This window comes from Lucilia cuprina, chromosome 5 (assembly GCF_022045245.1).
Source record: "Lucilia cuprina isolate Lc7/37 chromosome 5, ASM2204524v1, whole genome shotgun sequence".
Taxonomy (NCBI): domain Eukaryota; kingdom Metazoa; phylum Arthropoda; class Insecta; order Diptera; family Calliphoridae; genus Lucilia; species Lucilia cuprina.
Window position 1 is genome coordinate 4,018,246 of NC_060953.1, and position 12,378 is coordinate 4,030,623.

The following is a 12,378-nucleotide window of genomic DNA, read 5'->3' on the forward strand; positions in this document are numbered from 1 at the left end:
AGTTCAGTTCTAGTTCAGTTCTAGTTCAGTTCTAGTTCAGTTCTAGTTCAGTTCTAGTTCAGTTCTAGTTCAGTTCTAGTTCAGTTCTAGTTCAGTTCTTGTTCTAGTAAATTGAGTGGGCCCTCAAACAGATAACAACAAAAATTGAGGCAAAATTATATAACTCCCACCTTCTCTTCTTTCTCTCACTTTCCTCCAGCACGAGCACGTAAACAAATCCAACAACCAATAGAAAAAAAAATATATTCGGTTATGCAAGGAGAGTTGAAATATATTTATGAAAAGTAACAAGAGAGAGCGAGAGTAAGAGAGGTTATCAAAGTAGTGGTAAAATAAACATATATATTTTATTTGTATTTGGCTCCCACCTTTTCGTATGATTCTCCTCCATTTGGGTGTGTATATTTGTCAAAGTATGATGGAGAGGCACGATGCTGTGTGCAGCAATTATTGTTGTCGGTAGCATATTTTTGTTGCTGATACTTGTTCTATTATCCTGCCATTTTTTGTGTGTGTATATTTATAATTGAGTATGGTTGTTTGTGTGTGTGAAGGCCTGTGTTTGTGTATATTTTTGCATGTTTATATTATAATATTTTGTTTTTATTACTCCTGCCTGATTGCTTGGCAACGCAACAGTTTGCCATAGCAATAATACATTATAATTTGTGATTGAGTTTTATGTTGATAAGAGTAGAAAAGTTGCGAATAACAAAAACAGCAATAAAATAAAAAAAATGCACATAATTCACAATATTTCAATGAAAACAATAAAAAAACTGCTTTTAATATGGAAAAAAATTGAGAGCAATGTAAAAAAGAAATAATGAAAACAAATTATCTAAAGGATGAGTAGAGCTAGAAAAAATAACTACAAATATAGAAAATTAACCTTTATAGAGTGTTTTATTGTTGTTGGCTGTTGTTTGTAAGGATATTTTTCAACATTAGTTGGTTGTTGTAACAACTTACCTCCTGCCATTTTAGTTATAACAAATAAAGCAAATATTTTCTATTTTAATATATAGAAAGGCACTTGAATATATTTTTTTAATGTTTATTAGCGTGGCTGGGTTTACATTTTTCTAGGATTTTTTTTCTGTGAGAGCGTTTTATTGCAAAATATGTAAATAATTTTTTAATAAAATATTTGTTAGGAATTTATGTAAAATGATGTAGGAAATCAAATATTTGTTATTATTAGTATAAACTACAAATAGCAGGTAGCTGTTTATTAAAACCTATTAGACAGGTTCAAAAAATAATAAGGAAATTTATTTTCTAAAAAGCAGCTTAGCTTTCACACACTATTTAAGCTGTTCTCTCAAACTTTACTTTACATTTTAATTAACTTCTAACCAAAATCAAAATTAATGGAAACCCATTAAAATTTTTTTTAAAACTTTTGGTGAAATAAATTTTTTCCCCATTATTTTTTGCCCCTGAAAACCTTCATATTATTTATTATAATCAAGGCTGTGTTTTTCAGTTTTTCCAATTTTTTTTCCATTTGCTGCTGCACAAATATTTTTCTCATTTTCATTTTATGTATTTTTTTTCTCAGTAACCATAACAACTTTGTACATTTAATTTCATACAAATTCACACAATTTTCATAATATTTTTTTCTCCATCTCAACATTTTTTGCATTTTTTTTTCGTACAAAACTTAAAAAACAAATAACAAAAATCTTACAAATGATGAAACAAATTTCACGCTGTGAAACCTTAAATATGAATGAATACAACTGAATAAAAAAAACACACAAACTTCTTGTACTTCATCAGCATCAACAAAAACAACATTATTGCACTCATGTTTCTCACAAAAAATATATATTTTTTTAAAAAGTTTCTTTTTGAAAAAACAAGCAAATTACACCCTGATCAAAACAAGTCATATGAAAACTTATAAATTATATTTTGAATAAAAATAAATAGAAATTCCAAACATATTCGTTTTAAAGTTTAAAGGACTCTTTTATGTTATCTTGTTGTTCATAAACAAATTTTTAGTGAAAATTAAAAATATTTTGTGACAAATCTAATTTTTAGTGAAATATCTAGTTTTAGTGTAATAATTGCGATTTTGCTGCACAGTGAAATAAGTCGTTTCTAAAAAATGTATTTTCAACACAATTTCTATAGAAAAAAATCTTCTCGATATAATATTCTACTGAAAAGTATTTTTCCAAGTTCATTTTTTTCTGCAATGAGTTTTTTAGAGACAATTTTCTATATAAAATGTCTTCTCTAGACCATATTCTATAGAATAAAGTCATTGTTATACAATTTTCTTAAGAAAAGTATTTAATCGATACGATTTCTATAGAAAAGAGTTTTATCAAGATAATATTCTACTGAGAAGTGCTTTCCCTATTCCATTTTCTACTGAAATTAATCTTCTTGAGACAACTTTATACAGAAACTGTCTTCTCTAGACCATATTCTATAGAACAGAGTCATTGATATATAATTTTCTAAAGGAAAGTATTTTATCGATACAATTTCCTATAGAAAAGTGTCTAGTCGAGAAAATGTTTTATAGAAATCTGTCTTTATAAGACAATTTTCTATAGATAAGTGTATTCACGAGACAGTTTTCTATAGAAAGTAACTTCACTAGACAATTTTCTATTGAAAAAGGCTTTTACGAGACAATTTTCTATAGACAAGAGTCTTCATAACACAATTTTCTATTAATTTGAATTTTCTATAGAAAAGTATCTTTACGAGAAATTTTTTATAGAAAAGTGTCTTCAGGAGACAATGTTCTATAGAACAATGTCTTCATGAGATAATTTTCTATATAAAAATGCCTTAATGAGACAATTTTCTATATAAAAATGCTTTCACGAGACAATTTTCTATAGAAAAATGTCTTCACGAGACAATTTACTATAGAAAAGGACCCGTTAAGATCCTTTTTTTAAAAAAAAGCATTCACTAGGCAATTTTCTATAGAAAACTGTCTTCTCTACACAAGTGTTTTCACTAGACAATTTTCTATATACAAGTGTCTTCACTTGACAAGTTTTTATAGAAAATTTTCTAAACTGTACACTTTTCTATAGAAAAGTGTCTTCAGAAGAAAATTTTCTGTAGAAAGGTGTCTTCTCTTGAGATTTCTCTATAGAAAAGTGTCTTCTCATGAGATTTTTCTATAAAAAAGTGTCTTCAGAAGAAAATTTTATATAGAAATGTGTCTTCTCTTGAGATTTTTCTATAGAAAAGAGTCTTCAGAAGAAAATTTTCTATAGAAAGGTGTCTTCTTTTGAGATTTCTCTATAGAAAAGTGTCTTCTCATGAGATTTTTCTATAGAAAAGTGTCTTCACTAAATAATTTTCTATAGACAAGAGTCTTAAAAAGAAAATTTTATATAGAAATGTGTCTTCTCTTGAGATTTTTCTATAGAAATGTGTCTTCACTAAAAATTTTTCTACGGAAAGTTTCTTCTCAAGACAGTTTTCTATGTAAAAGTCTCTCTCAAGACGAAAGCTTAGTCTCCATTCTTTTTATGCCCTCTTCCCGAACTTAAACCACACTAACTCTACTACAAATGTACCAATACTCATCAACATACCCACTATCCATAACACTATAGAACCAGCAAAATTTTGTATATTTAACTTAACTGGACCCAAATCAATATTTAAATGTTTTGAAGCTGCTACCTGATTTTGTTCATTGATATTTAAATATTTTGCAGTACTTTTCCATTCCCAAAATTTATCTAAACCCGAAGAATGCCATCGTAAACAGAGATCATTAAACTTAGGCAAATGTACCCATAAACGTGAAACCATAGCCACAGTAAATTGATTATATATATCATCTACCATCAATTTTAGGCGTTGCAAAGCTTCGGGAGTAATATAATCACCACCGCCAAAGTGACCAAATGCCATGCGTTCCAGAATAAAGCCCACGTTAAGGGTTTTAGCTTTAGAGCGCATTTCATCCATGCTATCGAGTATAAAATTGTCGATCAAACTTTTATAGAAGGACTAAAAAGAAAGCTCGCTTAGTTCATAAAATATTTCACATTAAACAACAACTAACGTTTTCTTCTGCCTCCTCAGCTATGGACTCCAACCAGGCATACGATGATCCCATCCAGGATAAATTATATTTTACCATTTTCTCAACAGAATCAGCAGTTTCACCGAAACTAGAAAATACGTTTATGATAAAAAAATAATTAATAAGGGACTTTCTGTTCTAAACTCTTACGTGGGTAATGTTAAAACTGAGGACAAACCCCCACCATAAACACTGGTTAGTATAATATCCATGGTATAGCAACAGAATAGTACGGTACGCAAAGTGTGGGAATGCACCAAATAATCAGAGCTTTGATTTATAAATATTTTCAAAGTTGTGGTATAACCAAATTCCAGGCAAGACCACCAAGTTTCCTTTTTATGTGTCAAATTTTGTTCAAATTTTCGAGCTAGAAAGAGAGACAAAGCTTCCAAAAACAAACACGCTAAAACGCCCAACCACAGAGTAAATTTGAATGGTCGTAATGGTAAATACCAACTAGCTTGAAGCGATGCAGCAGGGACTAAACATGTAGCTCCAGAACGTCCTATATAGGCGGTAGCATCGACGGCATAATAATCAGAGCAACTAAAAGGATAAACAATAAATAGTTATATTGAAGTTTCGCTGTAGTTCTGTTCTAGTTCTGTTTTAGTTCTGTTCTAGTTCTGCTCTAGTTTTGTTCTAGTTTTGTTCTAGTTCTGTTCTAGTTCTGTTCTAGTTCTGTTCTAGTTCTGTTCTAGTTCTGTTCTAGTTCTGTTCTAGTTCTGTTCTAGTTCTTTTCTAGTTCTTTTCTAGTTCTGTTCTAGTTCTGTTCTAGTTCTGTTCTAGTTTTGTTCTAGTTCTGTTCTATTTCCGTTCTAGTTCTGTTCTAGTTATGTTCTAGTTCTGTTCTAGTTTTGTTCTAGTTATGTTCTAGTTCTGTTCTAGTTCTGTTCTAGTTCTGTTCTAGTTCTGTTCTAATTCTGTTCAAGTTCTGTTCTAGCTCAGGGGTTCTACGGGTTTCTTTAATAAAATATTTTCTTGATTCTACTTACACTAGATACATGGCTTGCATGGCCATTTCTATTTTTCCTTCTATTATATTACCAATTAAACCGTAGCCGCTGTAGTTCTTAAATGCCAAGCCCCATTCTTGTTTCTCGGCTGGAAATACAGTAATTTTTTTTTAGGAACTAATAAAATTAAAAATAACAATTATTAAAAGCCTACTTGTATCAAATTCTACAGTGCAATTATATAATTCACAAAATATGTGAGTTATGCGTATCTCGGCTCCATCTACATGTACCAAATGCGAAGGATTATCTGCCGCATGATCATAGTATTGAGGCAATAGTTTAAAATCTACAGCCACAAAAGGACGATAATCGAAAGCACCCATAACTAGTGGTCTACCTTGAAGATTTCTCAGTTTGTCTGATAATAAATTTATTTTTGGTACAAAACTACGATTTAAGGCATAAAATGTGGATAAGTAAATCATTTTATCTTGCTGTTGACTTCTAGGGCCCACAAATTTATTAGTTTTTAAACGAAATGTTGAAGAGTTTAGAAAATCTGATTCTATGACTAAAATGTTGGCTTGATCTGTAAATAGTTTGCATTATTTAAGTAATGAGAATATTTGTTTTACAAAAAAATAAATACTTTTAAACAATAAATCCTGAAAATAGTCCTGTTTCTGTAGTTCCTTAGTGAAGGCAAATATAAATCTGGAATTTACTGAACGCCATATAGAGTATGTGCTAGCTTTAGCAAAAGCCTCGGCGAATCGGGGAATGTCATCTTGAAAAGCCAGAAATCCCTGTAATAAAGAAAGATGAAAGTTTTTGAATTGTTAATTTTAAGAAAACTTTACCTCACAGTGAGTTTGTTCTATGGCGGCTATTAATTTTTTAATAAGTTCATTATAAAAAACATTATTTTCTTTATCACGCTCTTCTCTGGCCTTAAAGTCATAAAGATCTTTGTCAAAAGATTCATTTAACATTAATGGATTTATTTGCAAAATAGGAATTGAAGTTTTAAAATCAAATTTAAAATTTTCCGAAGCTAATACGCAAGTAGTGGTTAAATTGGTGAAATAGTTTTGAACTAGAATTTTAAAAATGACATTACTTTCTGTAACGTTTTCTATAAAGTTAAACTTACTTAAAAGACTTATTATAGTAGACCAATGATGATATTCCGTCAAAAACATTATGCTGTTTCTTGGCAAAGGTATGATAGAAGAGTATATTTTTTAAGAAATGTTTTCTATTTTTATACGTTATTCTTATTTACCGTGTTATTATAAATCTATTTAATTATCTAATAAGAAAATAATTTAAAAACAATCACCAATTGAATTCGTTTTTCAACTTCATTAAATATATCAATTTGCTATCTATACGTCAATTGTGGTAATTTTTACTAATGGGTGCTTACAAACTGTGTTTCGTCAACATCTTAAGACAAATTATATTATTTTCCTTGTACCCTATAAAATTTAATCTGAAATATATTCGGTAGGTTTATCAATCTGAGAACATTAGACTAAGGTGTGAAATTACTGGCCTAAATTCTAATATTCCCATCAGTTCTAGTTCAGTTCTAGTTCAGTTCTAGTTCAGTTTTAGTTCAGTTCTAGTTCAGTTCTAGTTCAGTTCTAATTCAGTTCTAATTCAGTTCTAGTTCAGTTCTAGTTCAGTTCTAGTTCAGTTCTAGTTCAGTTCTAGTTCAGTTCTAGTTCAGTTCTAGTTCAGTTCTAGTTCAGTTCTAGTTCAGTTCTAGTTCAGTTGTAGTTCAGTTCTAGTTCAGTTCTAGTTCAGTTCTAGTTCAGTTCTAGTTCAGTTTTAGTTCAGTTCTAGTTCAGTTCTAGTTCAGTTCTAGTTCAGTTCTAGTTCAGTTCTAGTTCAGTTCTAGTTCAGTTCTAGTTCAGTTCTAGTTCAGTTCTAGTTCAGTTCTAGTTCAGTTCTAGTTCAGTTCTAGTTCAGTTCTGGTTCAGTTCTAGTTAAGTAAATTTTTATTTCAGTTCAGACAATTTTCGAAGTACTTAGTATTATGTGAGTATTCTACGAGATTTATTGAATCAAAATTCACTACAATTTCTCTACTAAATAAAATAAGAAAAAACATTTTAAGAAAGTATTGGTACTCAAGTGAAGCTGCATTCCTGCATTTTCTCCTGCGACATTTTACAGGACAATGTCCACAAACGAATCAAGCCACCAAAATTACTCAATTAGAAAAATTCCTGCACCACACTAAACCTGTGTCCCTCCTTTTGCGCCTTCAGCTTCTTTTGCATTATCTTATAGGCCAACCACTCGCCAGCAAATACCAAAGTACTGACAGTCATACCCAATATCCACAACAAAATCATGCCACCAAAATTACTCATACCCAGCTTAACGGGTCCTGTATCAAAATTAAAATATCGAGAGGCTATGATTTGATTTTGCTCGTTGACATTTAAGAATTCTGCTGTAATCTTCCACTCCCAAATCTTATCGAAACCCGAAGAATGCCAGGCCAATACCAAATCATTGTATTTGGGTAAATGAGCCCAAAGACGCGTAACCATTGCCACGGTATAGCCAAAATAGATATCATCAACACTGAGTTTAAGACGATTCAGAGATTCGGGTGTTATAAAATCAAAATTGCCAAAATGACCGAAAGCCAAACGTTCCACAGCAAAACCCATATTTTCAGTTTTGGCCATTTCGCGTACTTCTTCGAATTTATAGGTTTTGAAATTGGCTAAAAGGCCCATGATTATAGGCTGCAAAGGAAAGGATTGATAGTTACAAAAAAACTTAAGTGTATGTTTAAATATTACATCATCATCCACATCTTTAAGAGACTCCACCCACACATAGGAGGTAGCCGCCCACTTTAATTGATGGGTATACATTCTCTCTACGGAATCGGCAGCTTCTTCCAAACTAAAAAATTGTTTAATATTTTTAACATAGAAATACAAGTTTAGCTTAAGCTAACTTACATGGGCATGGTTAAGATTGAGGCTAAACCACCACCATAGACACTGGTTATTATAATATCTAACGAATAGCAGGCTAATAGTATGACCTTTAAGGTAATGCCATGTACCACATAATCTGTGCCCTGATTGAGAAATAGTTTAAAGGCCGATATAAAACCAAACATATAACTTGTCTTCCATTTGTGATGGTTTTCGGGATTTTCTATATTCTGTTCGAATTGTCGGGCTAATAGTAGACTTACACTTTCGAGAACCAACACCGACATAATGACTAGCCAGAGAGTCATTTTAAAAGGTTTCAGGGGTAAATCCCAACTAACAATGCGCCTGGGAGCTGGTACTAAACAAGTAACACCAGAACGTACCAAAAACTGGGTGACATCAGTGGTCATGTAATAGGTGCTCCTGATAGAGAAAAAAAGGGAAAGATGTGTAAGTATATAAAGTGGCTAAAGTAGAAGATATCTTTAAATACTTACCAGGCATACATGGCTCCCGAAGTCATATCCACTTTACCGCCTATTACCAGACCCAACAGACCAGTGCCAGTAAAATTGGTATAGGAACTACCCCATTCTTCCTTTTCGGCTAAAATTTAATTTTATCAGCCCCGTTATTCTTAAATGATATTATAGATTAACTTACAAGTATCAAATTGCACGGTACAATTGTAAATTTCACAAAAGGTATGGCAGACTCTGGTCTCACTACCATCTACATGCACCAAATGACTAGGATTATCTTCAGCCTGATCATAGAACAAAGGCTCACGTTCATAATCTACAGCCACAAAGGGACGATAATCGAGAGAGGCTATAATTATCTCACGACCTTGTAGATCCATAAGTCTTTCGGTAGAGAATAAATCTATATCGGGTGAAAAAGTACGATCCAAAGCATCAAAGGTTGATAGTAAAAATAATTCCTCTGGATGTTGACTACGAGAACCCACAAATTTGTTGGTTTTTAAAGAGAATGTAGAGGAGTTCATAAAGTCGGCCTCAACTACCAAAATACTAGCTTGATCTTAAATAAAAATTGCAAATTATAATTTGCACAAAATTTCCATTAGATAAACTTACTTTGAAAGAAAATGTCTCGAAAGTAATCTTCTTCCTGTACATCCTTGACATACACAAATATGAATTTTGAATACATGGAACGCCATATTGAATAAAGACTGGCTTTGCGGAAATTTTCCGCAAATAAAGGTATATGATCTTGAAACACCACATAGCCCTAAGAAAAAAATTTAAAAAATAATTAAAAAAAGAAAATTTGTGTAAAAATTCTCATGTTCCCTTCACCTCACAATAGGTATTCGAAATTGCCGCTATATACTTCTTTACAAAATCATTATAATAAACCAAATTGCCACTGAAATACTCATCTTGTTGGGTAAAATTATAAATATCCTTAGAAAATGATTCCGTTAGATTTATGGGATTTATTTGCAATAACACATTATAGTTGGTGTCAGGCTCTAAAATTTTCTCAAAATTTGGATGCCACAAAATACAGGTAGTGGTCAAGTTGGACAAATATTTTTGTACTAAAAAAATAGCATAAGTACACAAAAAACACAAATTAAATAAACTTAAATCTTACTCAAAATATTGATTAGAATTGACCAATAGTTCGCCTTTGGTAACATCTTGTTCATAGAAATTTTAACGAATAAATGTAAAATATAAAATTTATATGTTATATGCAAAAATTATTTTAAATAAAATATAACACGCTATGATTAATATAATTTATTATTAATAATAAATAAATTAATAAACAAATAAATAACAAATATGGTATGGTAAGGGTCATGCAACTTATAGTTGTAGTTGTGTCCTACGAAACGAACATTTATATTTTCTCTCCTCTATTTCAAAAAAGAAAAATTTTTCTGTTCTAGTTCTGTTCTAGTTTTGTTCTAATTCTGTTCTAGTTCTGTTCTAATTCTATTCTGTTCTAGTTCTGTACTAGTTCTAGTTCAGTTCTAGTTCTGTTCTAGTTCTGTTCTAGTTCTGTTCTAGTTCTGTTCTAGTTCTGTTCTAGTTCTGTTCTAGTTCTGTTCTAGTTCTGTTCTAGATCTGTTCTAGTTCTGTTCTAGTTCTGTTCTAGTTCTGTTCTAGTTCCGTTCTAGTTCTGTTCTAGTTCTGTTCTAGTTCTGTTCTAGTTCTTTTCTAGTTCTAAGTCTTCTCTAATTCTGTTCTAATTTCAACTAAATTTCGTCAAATTGTATTAAATTTCGAAGATTTGTTTTTATTTTTATCAAAAATGATTTCTTCTCCAAAAAATACCTTTATGGCATATCAAAATTCTGCACAAACCTAAATCAAAATCTCTAACCAAATGCCAGCAGTTGTTGTGTTTCTGTCCGTAGTCTTTGCATAAGTAGTAGTTATAAAACTGTAGTAGCCTTTAGTGGCTAAAAGGACTCTCATTGTTATGCCAGGCATTTAATACTAACATAAACCTGCATGCATGTAGTCAAACCTAAACAAAACTTTATATATGATGTACTTTTCCGAACGACTTAAAGTTAAAGTTGTGTTAGTGTTACAAGCTGTACTACTGCTACAAACATATTAAGCAGGATGTTCACTCTAAACATGATAATGTTTAAACTAATGACTGTAAGTATGATAATAATGAGAATGTTGTTGCTGCTAATGAAGATTGTAATACAGAAAGAGTCGCTTGTCTATTATTAAGTATTGCTGTATTTAAACAAGTGTTGTAATTTTACTTTTTTTTCAAACAAACTTCTCTTCTTGTTGGTGTTTGGTTGTTACTCCTTTTTCTATTATTTTTATTTTTTGTTAGCCTAATGTTATTTTATTCACAGATCACATACATTTTTTATGTCACAAATACGTGACAATTATTGTCATTATGTAGATAGACATTTTTTTTGTTAGTTCAACACATAAGTGTATTTATGTCTTTGGCACAGGAGCCAGGCATTGTCATTAATAATGGGGCAAAATGTATATAATGGAAAAGCATAAAAGATTAACTGTTGCTTTTAAGGCTCAGCTAGTGGTAGTTAAAGGAGACTAATTTTGGAAAAATAAATATTAAAATTAATAAAGAAACAAAGTTTATTTATTATGCTATTCGTTATGATATTAGAACTGTAGTATATGGAGAGTGTTTGTTATTGCTTTTTGGTTATAAAAATTTATTATTCTGAAGAGAGGGACAATGTTAATTGTAATAATTTTTGCCAAGACAATAGTTTATATAAATTAAAATAAAAGTACATATTTTAATAACTTTTCGTTTTTTTAGTTTTAATACCAAATTTTTATAAAACATCTATGTGTCTATTACAATTTTCAAAAGCAGAGAATTGCTCATTTAAAAACGGTAAAATATTTGTTTCGAAGCTAAGCAATAATTCACAATAATCTAAAAAGAATTAACATTACATTACATTCACAATAGATAACAGAATATAACCATTAACAGTTTAAAAGCTCTGCACACAATTGCATTATTCACAAACCTCTTTAAAAGTTTTGTTGGCATAAGCTTTTGCTTCCAAATTGTAAAAACTTTGCAGGACTACCATAAAGCTATAAGAACACTGACATTGTTCCTTAACATTTCTACTAAAGCTTTCATTTTAATTTTACTGTTTAAATTGTCTGTCAAAGTTTTCTTCTGTTATGCTAATATCAAGAGCATTAGAAATTGCTAAAGTTTTATTCCAAGTTCATCATGCTTTTCCACCAAAATAGAATGTTCGAAATTAATATATGTAATTAATTGATATAAAAATACAATTTTTATAAAAATCGTATATATAAAAAAAACACCGTATTTTTAAAAATGTGTTTTAAGCCAAAATTTAATTTTAAGATTTTTTTAAAAAATAATATATACAATCAAATTTATAGAAAAACTCAAATTTAGGAAAAAATTTAAATTTCCTTAAAAAAATAAATTTTTTGTTAAAAATGTAATTTTAGTCAAATATTTAATTTTTAGCCAAAAACTTAAATTTTCTTCAAAAATTAAATTTTTTGTTAAAAATGTCAATTTTAGTCAAATATTTAATTTTTAGCCAAAAACTTAAATTTTCTTCAAAAATTAAATTTTTTGTTAAAAATGTCAATTTTAGTGAAAAATTTAATATTTAGTCAAAAATGTAATTTTTAGTTGAAAGTGTAGTTTTTAGTCAAAAATGTAATTTTTAGTCAAAAATTTAATTTTTAGTCAAAAATTTAATAAAAATTTAGAACTGAACTAGAACTGAACTAGAACTGAACTAGAACTGAACTAGAACTGAACTAGAACTGAACTAGAACTGAACTAGAACTGAACTAGAACTGAACTA

The 12,378-nt window shown here is 30.0% G+C and overlaps 3 protein-coding genes across 4 annotated transcripts in view; all 3 read right to left on the bottom strand.

Moving 5' to 3' along the window:
- Positions 1–982, bottom strand: part of LOC111685280 — a 2,803-nt gene extending 1,821 nt beyond the window's left edge. The window contains exon 1 of the mRNA XM_046951350.1: positions 973–982. Within this exon, the coding sequence (XP_046807306.1) occupies positions 973–982 (10 nt within the window). The remainder of the gene's footprint in view (positions 1–972) is intronic.
- Positions 1–12,378, bottom strand: part of LOC111677987 (CUGBP Elav-like family member 4) — a 461,863-nt gene that overhangs the window by 375,610 nt on the left and 73,875 nt on the right. The window lies entirely within an intron of this gene.
- On the bottom strand, positions 3,517–9,699 carry LOC111685279. Its single transcript, XM_046951351.1, has 16 exons — positions 9,645–9,699; positions 9,344–9,588; positions 9,119–9,275; positions 8,682–9,062; positions 8,516–8,624; positions 8,037–8,441; positions 7,872–7,977; positions 7,288–7,814; positions 6,200–6,258; positions 5,907–5,932; positions 5,696–5,852; positions 5,258–5,635; positions 5,083–5,191; positions 4,235–4,633; positions 4,064–4,172; positions 3,517–4,008 (listed from the first exon to the last, which is right to left on the bottom strand). The coding sequence occupies exons 1-16, from the start codon at positions 9,697–9,699 to the stop codon at positions 3,517–3,519; spliced, it is 3,714 nt and encodes a 1,237-aa protein (XP_046807307.1).